Source organism: Cajanus cajan, chromosome 11 (genome assembly GCF_000230855.2).
Source record: "Cajanus cajan strain Asha chromosome 11, NIPB_CcT2T_4, whole genome shotgun sequence".
Lineage (NCBI taxonomy): Eukaryota > Viridiplantae > Streptophyta > Magnoliopsida > Fabales > Fabaceae > Cajanus > Cajanus cajan.
The window spans coordinates 9,427,108-9,442,913 of record NC_138527.1 but is presented as its reverse complement, the minus strand read 5'-3'; the positions used below and the strand labels follow the sequence as shown (position 1 = coordinate 9,442,913).

Here is a 15,806-nt window from a genome sequence, read left to right as displayed (position 1 = left end):
TAATAAATCAACTACGAATTTTTCATTAAAATTTTATTAATGTTCTAGTAATTAGAATTAGAAATAGTTTCCCACACTAACATTTTAATATTTTATTGTCATATTGCAGATTGATATCATGTGTATGTGTTGGAACAATGAAACTATAGATATGTATAAATTCTTGTATTGTAAGTTTCTAATTAACAGTTTGTACTTGCTATCAACATGTTGGTGCATTGAAGCTCTTGGTATAGACAAATACAATTGAGTCAGGGTCTGCTTTGATTGGAGAAGAAGCATCAACCAACCGTGGTTTCATTTCTGGTATGTCTAGTGAATTTGTCAATTGTAGTGGAGTTCCATTCAATAATACCACATCACTTCGAATGTTTCCATCTTTGGGTGTCAGATGGTATTCTTCCCTAGTAGTCGTTGGTACTTTTCCTGGTATCGTCTCCAAGACGGGATCCAAATTCATGTCATCAACGAGGGATACATTGAAAGTAGTGGAATTGGACATGTTTATGAGTAGCACAGTGATTCCAGGCTGAGAGTAAGGAAAGCAACTAGTAGTGATTAATTAGAAAGAGAAATAAGATTAAGAACAAATGGCACACATTGTCTTTAGACGTTATAGAAACTTGTTTGATTTAATCTATATAATTACTTTTTCCCAAATAATTGTAACACTTTATGATATGCTAATTATTTTTCTATAGAATGGTGTTGTTAACCTCTATATGAATAGTTTTTTTTTGTGAAGACAAAATAAGGGGAGAAAAAAAGAAAAAAAAGACATTTTGAGATAAATGAGCTTACCCCTTTCTTTGAGCAATGAGCGTATGCACGCAAAAATGGTGATCCTTCGTGGGAAACCGAAAGCACTTTGCTTCCCATAAGTCGATGCCATAAAAGCGCTCTAATTGATCAAAATACGTTTTGATTAGAATGACATGTTAATCCATAATTAAGTCTTGATCACTTAGGTTGTTTGATAAATTTTTGTAGAATATTAACTTAGAAATATAACAGATAAAGAATGTTGGTTGTGCATGCTAGGGTAAGTTTTAAATGAATTAGACATTCATTAGTAGCGAGTGCCTCTCCCACACAAATGAAACACGACTTACCCATAATAATCCGGGTTAGGAATGAAGCTTGTTGTGTTTAGCAAACCATAGTTTCCTCCAACTAGAGTTTGTCTACAATAAACCTTGTGGTTTAAGGTTGATGTCATGCCCAACTGGTCCAAGTACCTATTTATATTAAGTTAAGAGATCTTAACATATATAGTTGCGGAATTTTGAAAAAGAAACAAAAAAGAACTCAATTCATTGGCATATTAGACCGACCAAAACCCATTAACAAAAGTGTGAGACACATCTTTGCTACCACTGTTATAGGCTCCACCAGCTTCCCCAACCCATGGTGCTGCCCACGGTGTGAATTCCTTGACTGCTTGAGCAACATTTTTGAAAGTTTCAGCAACTTGACTCAAGAAATATGGGTCTTGAATCTTGTTGATAACATCCTTGTCAACACCTTAATTTATTTGGAATAAATATTGTTAGAAGCAAAACAATCACTAAGAGCTAAGTAGTAAAGTGCATGCTATTGCTATTGACAAAAAAGAAAAAACAATATAAATATATCTACATACACTCACACACACATACATACCGGCACCAAGGTTGTAAATGTGGTGGGTCACTCCATCAACCACGCCAGGCCCAACATTTAGTAAGAAGCTTTGAAACCATTCCTTACCATAGAAACCACCGGGGCCTAACACTTTAGGCCTTCTAGAAGCATCTGGGTATAGTAGATTAACTATACGTCTGAGCATAGTGATGTCTTTAGCATATTGAACACTGTCTACTCTGGCTCCTATCCCCTCAGCACATAGCTCATTTCCTATTAAGCATCATAAATCATAATGCACATGGGATCAATCGGAGAAAATAAAAAAAATAACATACGTAGAGATATATATGCATGTAATTCAAATATCGAAGGTTGAATCAAAATTAATTGAAGATTTAATTTAGCTACCCAATTCATATGAATCTATTTTGTATCCTTTTGATATTGTGTACTTCATGAGACTTATGGCATTTTTTGGATTCCAGTTTCCAACCCAGTTCAACTTGTCTTGTATGGAATTTTTCTTTCCAGTGAGAGCATTCAACCCAAAAATTAATTTCACTCTGCAAAATACGCAAATAAAGAAAACAAAAAAAATGCATGTCAGAATTGAATGTAGCACGCTACTAACATATATCATAGTACCTCGTGCTGAAAAAATAATGGTAAAAACTAAACAAGTACCCAGTTTTGTTAAAAAAATCATGTACTTCATCCCATCTCATTTTGGGAAGGCATGCTGTGCTGAAACCAAAAAGACCACCTTCTCTCTTCTTGAAATGAGGGCATTTCTTTTGCTTCCCAAATTGGTAAACAATCTGATCTTCCACTGAACCTCCTAATCTGATCCTCAGGGGATTAAATGCTGCAAAATTTTGGAATGATAGGTAATGTGAAATTCATAGACTAATATTGTCTACACATGATCATATGATATATGCTGTAGACATTTGACAATTAAAATGTCACATCTTGCCTCCACTGAACTAAAGAACGAGGATGACCAAAAATGATTGATACAAAAGCAAACAACCTAGAAGGGCCAACAATACTTTTTCTTGTAAGTTTTTTTTCTTTTTAAAATGATCATACGATTAGACCTGAGAAAAATAGAACCTACCCTTGATTGCATTTGATAGAACTTTGTTACTCAAGTCCTGCAAAAGTTGCAACAACAAACACATGGGAAACTAGTTATATTCTTTTTCTATTGAAATTATGTACGATGAAAATATACATGGTGCATTGGTGCCTAATGGTAAATACCAAATTCAGAATGCCCGTTTGTCCCCAGGGACAATCGTTGTAGTTGCACTTATTAGCAGGCCACCAGTCCAAAGTTGCACAAACAAAATTATTATCTGTCGTAGCAATGGATGTGACCCCATTCACTATGAGTTTCACATATTCTGCTGAAGATAAGGAAAATAATAAAAGAGTAGCATAACATAGAGTTATTTTCACATACATTATGAAAAGTGATTGAAAAGAAACTATGGAAAACCACACCAAGTCTTCAAGATTTATGCAAATTTTATATTCTTGCTACTTGCCAATATTAGTCGACCTAATTACTTCTTTTACGCAAGTTATTAGCTGTTTTTGCTTGTCTTCAATACTTTTAAGGATCATGTATCTAGTCATTAGTTTTTTAGAAATTCAATCATTTTGTTCTTTAATCTACCTGTATTTTTGTTTGCCACAGTATTCCCATATCAATTTTGTCTTTTACACGAAACCTTTTTCATTATCAAAAGTCAAATTTCAGTTTGACATATGTCACGTGAGACTTTATTGGCAAAAATTGTTGGCTAATAGTTGATTTTTTCAATAACAGTTTTTCTCGTATATATGTTCTGGAATACTTTAGGATAAGCCCGATGAGTTACCTTCCTTGAAAAAATAGTCACTTAAAGAGTCAACTAATTTAAGGGTTTTAATTTTTGTTACTAGCTTGCTTAATTATTACTATTTTTTGACACTGCTTAATTATTATGTTGACAAATTAAACTTGCTGCCTAAAATCAAATCATATATGAAATATGAATTTTAGGATAGTTGTTACAATAACATTAAAAAAACTCATCATACATACACATATAGTAATATGTGATTGAACACACAAGCATAAAATCTTTTAATTATTGCCTTATTAAATTTTAATTAAATTCGTTGTTCTCTCTTACAACACGTTTCTCTCAAAGAAATTAATTTCTATGTTGATGATGTAAATATTTGTTTTTACACCGTGACCCAACCCGCATTAGAATCATAAGTGGTATGTTGATTGACATGTATAATAATCAACCTAAAAGTCATATTTAATTTATCATCAATTCTAATTATTTGGCATTGTAATTTTCTTTTTCGATCAATTTGTTTCATACATTAAATAAAACAAATACTAACAAATGCTTTAGATATTGCAAAATGAAATAATTAAGAGCAAACACAAAATACTTGGGAGATGGGAATAAAATCATTGAAACCAATTATAAATAATTTTAGATATGTTTAAAAATTTTCACATTAGAACTACAATATAAACATTTTTCATATTAGGATATATTTTAATGATGAAATTTGAATGTTTAGAAAAGAAGTTTAGAAAATTGTCATTTATATATTATTTTATTTTCAAATTAAAATTAGTGTGCATATGATTTTTAAATTAGAATTGATTACAAGTTTTGATCTATAATAATTATATAAAAAAAAACATTTATTATTCCCCCAAAGTGTATCATCTTTCCATTTCATTTTTTATTTATGGGTTGTCTCTCTATATTTTTAAATTTTGTACATATTTGGTGAGTTTTTAAATTGTACAACTATTTTTGTCACATTCCATTTCTTCTTTCTTATTATCCCATGTGTGGTAAACCATCTCTATTTTTATGTTGTTATCCTCATGATATATATAAACATGTGTTAGTATATAGGTGACTATAAAGATCCGGCCTTTACAATTTCTTATTCATTGTCTTGTTGTGTTATATTTAGATTGATCTTTTACACTTTTTGAATGCTGAAGAATTTTTGCTTTTGCACTCTTGACATTCTTTAGGATTATATTTCAGCTTTAGAGTTTCCTTTGAAGTCTTCTCCTAGATAGAGAGATTTGAGAATAAATAAAAGAATTTTCCTCAACATAAAAATGCATGAAGTCGGATAAATGAATTAAATAAATAAGATTAAACAAATAACAAAAAAATTAATGTCTAGTTCCTATTAGAAAAATACAATCACCGAGTCTAGGCACTTAACGGTTGAATTCACAGGGTGAATCGTAGGGGATTTCTCCATAGCAACTCCAACCTCCTTCAAATTTCTTCCATGAAACCAAAAATCAAACATCAAGAAGATTGGGAGGGTGAGGCGTGCCACTCTCAAGGGAAAGATAAGCAAGAATGATGTTCTTACCATAAGGAGAATTTCAATGATGAAAGAAGTTAAGGAGAAATTTCCCTTTTAAATATTTAGTATTTTTATTCGTTGTGTTGTTATGTTATATTTAGATTGACCATTTGCACTTTTTGAATGGTGTCTTAGTAGAAAATGAGGTGTAGAAGCAAACATGCAAAAAGCGTGACTAGTGTGTGGAACATGTGACTTGGTTGGCTTGTGTGAACTTATAAGAGAGACAATCCTACGAGGGAGTGGAGGTCCACTACTTGAAGAAAATTATCCACTCTCTCATGGCCCAAACACGCCCAATAGGCACATCTCTGAAACAATAGTTGAACCCCTTTTGAAATACTAAATACACTCCTAGAGGGAAAATCACAAGGAATTAAATTTAGAAACAATTTGATCCAAAAATAAAAGAAAATATATACAAACAAATATTTCCAAAGAGAAAATGGACTACTCAAAGTAACCGAAAGCTCAAAATGAGCTTGACCCTTCTTCCTTCAAGTATACCCCACTCTTCTTGGCTTCATTTGCATTTGAACCCTGGGCATAATTAAATCATTCCACTACAATTCAAATGTTTTACATTCTCGGTTGAAACTATAACACCCAAGTTTTCTAAAACTATTAATAGTATATTTTGATTAATTAAAGGATTTAATGAGATATTTTATAGGCTTTTAATAATTATGAGCATTTTAATTAAATAATAAATAATTGAAAATATTGTTTTGCATACTATTTATTAGAGAAATGTGTATGATATTTTGTAATAATAAGTATTTAGAGAAAAACTCGTTTTTGCTAAGAATATTGGTATATTTTATTTTAATTATAATGGTACGAGGAGAAATGTATTTATTTTATGTATTATATATTTTTTAATTATTAATTATTAGTTTTTGTTAGGGGTGTGCATAGTTTGGTTTTTTAAAAAAACCGCACCAAACTGCATTACACCATTTTAATAAAATAAACTGGTTTATAAATTATTTAAACCACTTTAATAAACCAGTTTAAAACTGAATTACTTTAGTAAACAAGTTTATAATCGGTTTAAAACCAGTTTCATAATAAAACCAGTTTTTGAACCGGTTTGAAGAAATAAACCACAAACTATTACACACACATGAATTCCAGCCCGAAAGGCATACCTTTGGGAAGTTCACATCAAAAGCAGCCATAATAGCAATTGTGGATGAACAAACAAACGCTGCAGAGCTTGATAGTCCAGAACCTGTAAAAAAGATGCCCTTTTTCCTTTTAATTTAAAGCCATCAACAGACAAATTGTTATCTCTAATAGAAAACCAGAGATAATGATCAACATTCACTTGGAGGTAAACTACAGATTGCATTATCAATTAATACTGAATTAAACAACAATTCTACACTCTTTCTTTTTCATCCAAAAAACAAAACCACTGTATCTATTATATTATTCAACGCTCCTTCATTCATACATAGCATATCGTTTCAAATTTTACAGTACAGATTGTAAATATATCATTAAAATAAAATTGCAAGCACTCTTTTTTATAAAGTAACCAGAACGCGCACTAGTCTAGGACCAGGACTAATAGTTTGAATGACCAATACTCTGCATCATCTTGGCAGCGTTAAGCAAGGTTCATTAAGGAGAACAAACACAAAGCACATACATCTAACTGAGCTAGCCATTATACCTCAGAATAAAACGAGGAAACGACAAGAGAAATATGAAATAAACTCACCCACAAATAAAATAATGGCCCCATTTGTGATTCTTCAAGTCGATTTCCTGCATGAAAAACACAGCCAATGAATATCAACAAAACAGAAGAATTTGATTGACAAAAAATGAATAGCAAACAAACATTCTTAGAAGATATGTGTTAATAATACATCAATTTACACACCAATATTTTATATTTTTCTCTCTTTCTCTTGATCGTAAAATTTTTTATACGAATAAATAATAATAGTAACAATAATCCTCTTCTTAAAGCTGTTTTAAGCTTCACATTATTATACGGTGCTTGACCAAAAGGATTCGAGGATCCACCTGGAGAGGATCAGCATGATAAGTGCAAACAGAATATTTTCCACCATTCACGTTAGCGATCTTAAGAACCTTTTCAGACTCGTTTCTCCGAATGGCCATGATTGTGTCTTGCCGAATAGCCATAGGCAACACCGAATAACCTTCATAATCAATGTGCTCCCCGATCAAGTTCACTCTCCCTGCACCGCAAAACACCTTACAACAATCACACATCCATACAATAGCATACACGTGCCGACAATAACACATTCAATTACTAGGTGAAATAGTTAATTCCGTTCGAAATCCGCATCAAACCCACTACCTCCACTGGCCATCTATCAAAAGCGTGGCTGAGCAATGAAATGTGGTTTATTTGTTGTGCGTATGCGAGATAGAGTGAGTGAGAGGGTTGTTCCGCTTTCCAGTTTTAGTGAACCAAAGCTTTTTAAAAAAATAAGTTCAATTTTTTAGTTTCATTTTAAAAATTAAAACCGGTTCAATTTATTATAATTGGTTCCGGTTTTTTTTAAATAGTTTGGTTTGGTTTTAAATTCAATGTGGTTTTTTTGGTTTTTTTGAACAGCCCTATTTTTTGTTATAATTATTTGGGTTGGGAGAAATATGTTTATTTGATATATTATTTATTTATAAGTGTTAATATTTGATGGAAAGGAAATGAGAACTATGGTTCAAGTATTTTTACTGAAGAGTTAAGTGTGAGTTAAGTTTGTAAAAAGTAGGTTATGAGAGTTATTTTATTTACGCTTTTCATTTTTCATATTATGCATATGCTCATAGGAAGGAGATCCATACCTCATACGAGAACACCCCGGAGATCAATGTCCTTCATCAACCGTTCATCGAGGTAAAGGGGAGTGCGTAATCTCCCTTTGGACATGGGATAATTGCGAGGTAGTGAGATTGGACCCCAATCTCTTTTCTGTTGAATGCATTGTACGAGGGGGAAACTCAATTTGTATGAGTTCCTTTGTCTTCTATATGATTCTTCATTGCTTTAATTGATGCTATTTATTTTTAATTTTGTGTATTGAACTAATCTTGTGGCTCTTGAATTGTTCGTGAGTTCCTATTGTGACACCCTTACTACCCCAACACATATAAATAAATCTTGTAATTAACTAAAGAATAAAATATTCAACAATGGTAAAAAAGGTTCACATAAAACCTTCATAAATAACTAAAATAATTAAAAATGAAATTTAGAAAGTAAAACTTGAGAGTTTACAAATTGTTTTCAAAAGAGAAGGTATAACTCTAAATAAATATAAAAATTTATCCTAGAATCCTCTGTCCCGATGTCATAATATCAGAGCACATCCATAACTCAATGGTTGGCATTCTAGATGCCACTAAAAGCCGGATCTTCTTCACCTAAAACATCCACAAATTATACGGTGAGAAAAAAAAACATCTATATGGAAAGCACACAAGAAAAAAAAACACAACATAATCCATCATAACTCCTTACTGAATGAAATATTCACAAGAATTTATATATATCATAATTTATCAATCATTCATCATCTTCACATCTCAATTACATCAATCCATCACAATCCACACAAATCTTACAATTAACACTATGCCAAGGCCACGCCACATCTGACACAAGTGATACGAGTTAATTGCCTCATTCATCCCACACCATGCCAGGGGCACGCTCATCCTCGTAGCATCACTTACCCAAGGTGTAACACCCCAATTTTCAAAAAGGTTATTATTATTATTATTAGATGGTATTTGGTCATAATTATTTTAATAATTATAGAGGAATATTATTTTGTACGTTTTAAATAATTATTATTTTGGATAATTATTTTGTACGTATTAAATAAGTATTTTTATTAGCATTTTTAAATAAATATTTATATGTTTTAAGAGAAGGTTGATTTTATATGATATTTTGTTATTGAAATTATATTATTATATTTAGGGTCAGAAATATATTATTATTATAGAGAAAAAATATTTTATAATATACATGTATTTATTTTATTTAATTATTTTGAGGAAAATTAGAAGTGGGTTAGAAGAGAAGGAAAATGGGTTGGGTTGACCCAGTCCAATGGATTAATTTTAAGAAAGGAGTCAGGTGGTGTTAACCCTATCTGCCTCATTTGCGTTCTGAAGGGTTAGGGAAAAAAAGAGGAGAAACAAAGAGCTCTAAGGAAGAGTACTCAGGAACGATCTTAGATCACACCAAGACCATTCATCTTCTGCTCATCCAGGTACGGGGGAGATGGGTTTCTTCATATGTGAATATAGGGGTGTTCGGGTAGTGCGGGCAATCCCTAAGTCCCTCAAGGAACTCTATTTAAAATTCTGAACGATTATCTGTGCAATCGATGTTCTAAATTCTTAATTCATTTGGAAGAACTTATTTCTTGAATTGTCTTTGAATTCCATTGGGGCTTTCTTGTTATTTCTTTATCCTTAAATTTGATGACTTGAATTTTATGTGTTAAGAAGAGTTTAGATTTTTTTTTGTAAAACCAATGGAAACCAATTTTTGAGGCTTGAGATGTGTATGGATTGATTTGGAACGTATGAAGAATATAAATGGAGTTAAACAGAACCAACGGGGTGTAGAAGTAGTGAAAATTGGTAAAAACCTTGTTGAAACTCGTAAAACGCAGGTTTAATTTCACAGAGGGGAGTCTGGGCAGAGATTTGGGCGCTCAGCGCCAGTTTTGGGCGTTGGGCGTCGGGACCCCGACATACGTTTGTAATTTTGCGATATCTTTCTGTGTAGTTATCCAAATCGCGTTCCGTTTGTTTTGTTAGAAACTAGACATCTGGGGCTACTATTTAGACACAAGATTCGTGTAAAAATATTAATATTTGATCAAGTTATGTGAGTTTCAATTTGAGTCTTCCAATCTGTGTGCGAACCACAACATCAATTTTTGTGAGCCCTGAATGGTAACCTAAAAGACTTTATTAGGATTTGTGTTCTTCATGAAAGTTTTAGATATTGATGTTAGTATTCTAATGGAGTTTGGATCACTTAGAAAGGATATGTATATCTCGAGTTATAGTTAAATTATTAACTGAATGTCATAGATATTGTGATGTGTGTGAAGAATTATGTGAAATTTGTGGTCTATGATGTTGATAACTTAATAATAGGTACCTAGCATGTGAGGATGATATTGCATGGATTGTTATTGACATGTGATGATGTTATATAATGGAGATGCATTAATTATGAGTTACGTGGGATGCATGAGTTGCATGAGACTTATGAGTTGCGTGTGGTGCTTGAGAAGCCAGACGTGGCTATATTGCATTGGACCCTGGGCCCAGAGAGGGGTTGAGACAGGGGGGACCATGATGGGAGGCATTCCATGCGTGGGCCGTTGGGTGTTTAACTGCGCAACTCACTGGCCACAGAGGGTTTAACGGTGGGTGGATTGCCTTTGCACGGGCCGCTGGGTGTTTAACCGTGCAACATACCGGCCCTGGGAGGGTGTGAGAACTGTATGCCCGCATTAGCAAAAACTAAGGGAATTGACGAGGTACGCCCATTGGGCGGAGTGCCAAGTTGAGACTCTTGGAGAGGAGATGTGTATGAGCATATAGTGAGCATGTGTATGAAAGCTTGTATGATTGAAAAAAAATGATGTTTGGTAATTATATGAGATGTATTTGTTGTTTATAGTTAATGATGATATTTTGGTGCACGGTGTGGGGTGGGAATTGGGTAGCTCTATGTTCATATATGATGTTATCTATCTCTCACCGTCCTGTTTTTATGTGGTTTTCTTTTAGGTGAAGATGAAGGCACTCATAGTGTTGAGTTCTAAATGGAAAGGGTTCTGCTCTGATAGGATGTGACATTGGGGCATGAATTTAGGATGCTTTAGTTATGAATTGTTATTTGTCGTTTGAGGAGACTTATTTTTAGGAGTTTTATATTCACCTTATATTTGTAAATTCTGGATCCCTTTCATTTTTCTTTAGAGACCTTGATAATTTTCTTTTAAGAGTAAAACTTTATTATTATTATTATTATTATTTCTATTTATTTCAAGACTTGTGAACCTATGAGTTTTTATTAAAATATGTGGACCCTTCTTGATATTATATTTATTGAATTAGTCTTATTGTTGTTACTTATCTATTATGGGGTAGAAGGGTTTAGTGGTATCAGAGCAGGTCGATCCAATCGGCCGTGAGTTATGAGTCTACTATGCTTGTTTGGTAGATGAATGATGGAATATGTTTTGCTTTATGATGAGGATAATGATGATGATGATGATGTTTCCCTTGTGTTGTTAGTGTTGTGCTTACACTTATATTGTTTTCTCAGAATTTGGCTGAAAGACATGATATAGCTTAGTTGAGGCTATTCATGATTGCTTATTTGTTTTGATACTTCTTGCTTACGTAAGAAGTAGTGGTTGAGTGGTATCGCTCGTATTGCAAGCATATGTGCCAGTAGTAGTGGACGAAGCCTTGCTAATCAACTAGAAATTATTGGGACCTTAGATTTGGGTGAGACATTGATTTTTCGAGAGTTTACGGTTAATGGAGTTTCTAGAATCTATAGTTGTAGCGATTGAATCCAAGGAGGTTGTATATGAGAATTGGAGTTCTAGTATCCTTGATGAGAGATTGAAATGTTGGTAATTCCCTTGAGTGTTGGTGTTGGCATGTTTACCGTTTATGGTTTAGGTAGCATGTGAGTTTTATTTTCTAAGTCTGTTGTGCTAAATATGTGAGTTGTTTGGTTTAGGATTGTAGTGGGAAGCTTGAATATGAAGTTGAGGTGTGAGTTTGGAAGGGTTGATGTATTTTTGTGGCCTTAGATATATTGATATACTATTGCTGTTTGGTGTAGAGGATATTTTCGCTGCAGTTTTGTTGTGCCATTATGACTACCATATTGACAGATTTAGATTTTATGATCTTCATAAAAGTTGTAGCCTTAGACGTTATCTTTCCAATGGAATTGGAATCAGGTAAAACGGAGGTCTAGAACTCCAGTTATAGATACTTTTGTGATCAAAGGTCTAGCTGTAAGCGCCGAATATATCTGCTGCGGTTTTTGAAATTTTTAGCTAAGAAGAGGATCTTTTAGAATTTTATGTCTTCATAAGAGTTTTAACTTATTCTCTTAGATTTCTTTTGAGATAGGTTTGAGATCATTTGGATGAGTATAACTCTCTAGGTATCATTTTCTTTGATCATTGTTGAAGGGATATGTATGGTGTCATGATATTTTTGAATCGTTAGACAATGCAAGGATAAAAATTGATTTTTGTCATGATTCTAAGATGTTAGGTGGATTGAGAGGTTGTTTAAGATTGTATGATGTTATGTGGTAAAGTTGATTCATGCTTTATGGTGTAAACGATGATTGATTCGTATATGCTTAGGGATAGTATATATGAAGATTTTAAAGTAGGTATTCTAATATGATTTGATATGCATGTATGTATATATGAGGATAGATGACTTTATGGATCAATTAGTGGATGTTTGTGTATTAATGAGATTGATCTTAGGATGTGATATCACCATATTAAGAGTTAAGTGTGAAGATATATCCAAGATAAATTTAGGATAGATTATCTAAGTATGATTTTTGACTGTATGAGATGAGTGTTCTAGGCCATGTAATTTTCTTGCGGAGGTATAACGTAGATCTATCTAAGATAGAAGTTGTGCTTAAGTGAGAGATACATGAGTCTATTAGCGAGGTTATGAGTTTCTTGGATTAGCTCATTGTTGTTGGATATTTATTGAGTAACTTTCTAAGATAGCATTACCTTTGAACATATTGAGTAAGAAGAGTGTTATTTTTGTGTGAGATAGTAAGTGTGATAGTAGTTTCCAAATTCTTAAGGAAAGATCGACTAGTGCGCTAGTGTGAGCATTGGCCGATCTTAGTAAGTCTTTTGTGATATATAGTTATGCTTCTAAAGATATGTTTGGGAGGAGTATTGTGACAAGAAGGAAAGGTAGTAGGTTATGATTTTAGGCAATTGAAAATTCATGAGAGGAATTTTCTTATCTATGACCTTGAGTTAGTAGCTTTAATATTTATACTAAGATTTGGAGACATTATGTATATGATTCTAAGCTTGAAGTATTTTTTGATCGTTAGAGCCTTAATTATCTGTTGACTGAGTAGTTAATTATGTGACTAAAGAGATAGTTTAATTTCTAGAGGACTAATATTTCAAACTTAGTTGTTAATTGAGTAAAGCTATTGTGGTGACCGATGTTTTGTGTAGGAAACCTTTATATTTATCTTCTCTTATGATTAGAGAGATGAATCCTTTTGGCTCAAATTAGAGATTTAAGTTTGGCTTATAAGGTTACTCTTAGTAGTGTGAGACTAAGTATGACTTGAGTAACGAATGGATTTTGAAGGAAATTGGAGAAGCACAATTTTGGTGACAAGATATGAGGCTATAGGATAAGGTGATGGATAAGAGTTTGACTTGGGTGTAGATGGAGTGGTGAAATTAGAGATCTGATATGTATACCTAGTGAACTTACGCTTAGGTGCTTAATCTTTAGAGATGATCATAGAAGTAAAACCAATGTTGTAGCAGATGCCTTGATTATGATAACCTCTGGTATATCGTTTATGATGATTTAAGGGTTGGATTTGATTGAAGAATTTAGAGACTTATGCTTTGTGTGTGAGATTATCCTTAGGAGCATTGAATTGATTATGTTGAAAGTGACTAGTGAATTAATGGATGAGATTAGAGAAGCCTAGGAGTTAGAGCCTTTCTTAGAGAACCAAGTGGAAAAGATTGGTAGGAGTGTAGATAATTTTTTTGAGTAGAATCGATGTTATTTTGAGGTGCAAGAACAAATTTGGGTGCTTAGTAACCTTCAATTAAGAAAGATGATTTTAGAGGAAGGACATTCATTTAGGAGCTACTGAGATGTATCGGGACCTTAAGAGGATGTATCAGAGTGGTGCAGCGGAAGCATGGTGGCCTAAGGTGAAGAGAGGAGTAGAGAAATTGTATGCTCGTGTTTAGTATGCAAGAAGTCTTTTGGAATTTTGTAGCACTTAGACGTCCCATTTTGGAACTGTAATGGTGAGTGGATAGACCTTAATTATAGGTTTGTCTGAGATAATTAAGAGATCGATTCTATTTGTGTTTTAGTGGATAGACTAGCCAAGTTTACTTGTTTTACCTTTAGATATCCTTTGGTGAAATTGATAGAGTTGTACATCAATAAGGTAGTGAGGTTGCAAAGGATTAGAAAGTAAGAAGAGAGAAGTCTACCATTACAAAAATTTCGGGGACGAAATTTCTTAAAGGAGGGGAGTATTGTAACACCCCAATTTTCAAAAAGGTTATTATTATTATTATTAGATGGTATTTGGTCATAATTATTTTAATAATTATAGAGGAATATTATTTTGTACGTTTTAAATAATTATTATTTTGGATAATTATTTTGTACGTATTAAATAAGTATTTTTATTAGCATTTTTAAATAAATATTTATATGTTTTAAGAGAAGGTTGATTTTATATGATATTTTGTTATTGAAATTATATTATTATATTTAGGGTCAGAAATATATTATTATTATAAAGAAAAAATATTTTATAATATACATGTATTTATTTTATTTAATTATTTTGAGGAAAATTAGAAGTGGGTTAGAAGAGAAGGAAAATGGGTTGGGTTGACCCAGTCCAATGGATTAATTTTAAGAAAGGAGTCAGGTGGTGTTAACCCTATCTGCCTCATTTGCGTTCTGAAGGGTTAGGGAAAAAAAGAGGAGAAACAAAGAGCTCTAAGGAAGAGTACTCAGGAACGATCTTAGATCACACCAAGACCATTCATCTTCTGCTCATCCAGGTACGGGGGAGATGGGTTTCTTCATATGTGAATATAAGGGTGTTCGGGTAGTGAGGGCAATCCCTAAGTCCCTCAAGGAACTCTATTTAAAATTCTGAACGATTATCTGTGCAATCGATGTTCTAAATTCTTAATTCATTTGGAAGAACTTATTTCTTGAATTGTCTTTGAATTCCATTGGGGCTTTCTTGTTAATTCTTTATCCTTAAATTTGATGACTTGAATTTTATGTGTTAAGAAGAGTTTGGATTTTTTTTTGTAAAACCAATGGAAACCAATTTTTGAGGCTTGAGATGTGTATGGATTGATTTGGAACGTATGAAGAATATAAATGGAGTTAAACTGAACCAACGGGGTGTAGAAGTAGTGAAAATTGGTAAAAACCTTGTTGAAACTCGTAAAACGCAGGTTTAATTTCACAGAGGGGAGTCTGGGCAGAGATTTGGGCGCTCAGCGCCAGTTTTGGGCGTCTGGCGTCGGGACCCCGACATACGTTTGTAATTTTGCGATATCTTTCTGTGTAGTTATCCAACTCGAGTGCTGTTTGTTTTGTTAGAAACTAGACATCTGGGGTTACCATTTAGACACAAGATTCGTTTAAAAATATTAATATTTGATCAAGTTATGTGAGTTGAAATTTGAGCCTTCCAATCTGTGTGTGAACCACAACATCAATATTTGTGAGCCCTGAATGGTAACCTAAAAGACTTTATTAGGATTTGTGTTCTTCATGAAAGTTGTAGATATTGATGTTAGGATTCTAATGGAGTTGGTATCACTTAGAAAGGATATGTATATCTCTAGTTATGGTTAAATTATTAACTGAATGTCATAGATATTGTGATGTATGTTAAGAATTATGTGAAATTTGTGGTC

At 32.9% G+C, this 15,806-nt stretch overlaps 1 protein-coding gene across 1 annotated transcript; it reads right to left on the bottom strand.

Annotated features, from left to right (window-relative positions):
- Window positions 1–202: 202 nt before the first annotated feature.
- LOC145953347 (heparanase-like protein 2) lies at window positions 203–7,400 on the bottom strand. Its single transcript, XM_083067285.1, has 12 exons — window positions 7,388–7,400; window positions 7,053–7,262; window positions 6,195–6,277; window positions 5,531–5,583; window positions 3,311–3,365; window positions 2,747–2,783; window positions 2,311–2,491; window positions 2,035–2,189; window positions 1,663–1,896; window positions 1,335–1,524; window positions 1,113–1,238; window positions 203–548 (listed from the first exon to the last, which is right to left on the bottom strand). The coding sequence occupies exons 1-12, from the start codon at window positions 7,398–7,400 to the stop codon at window positions 203–205; spliced, it is 1,683 nt and encodes a 560-aa protein (XP_082923411.1).
- Window positions 7,401–15,806: the final 8,406 nt, after the last annotated feature.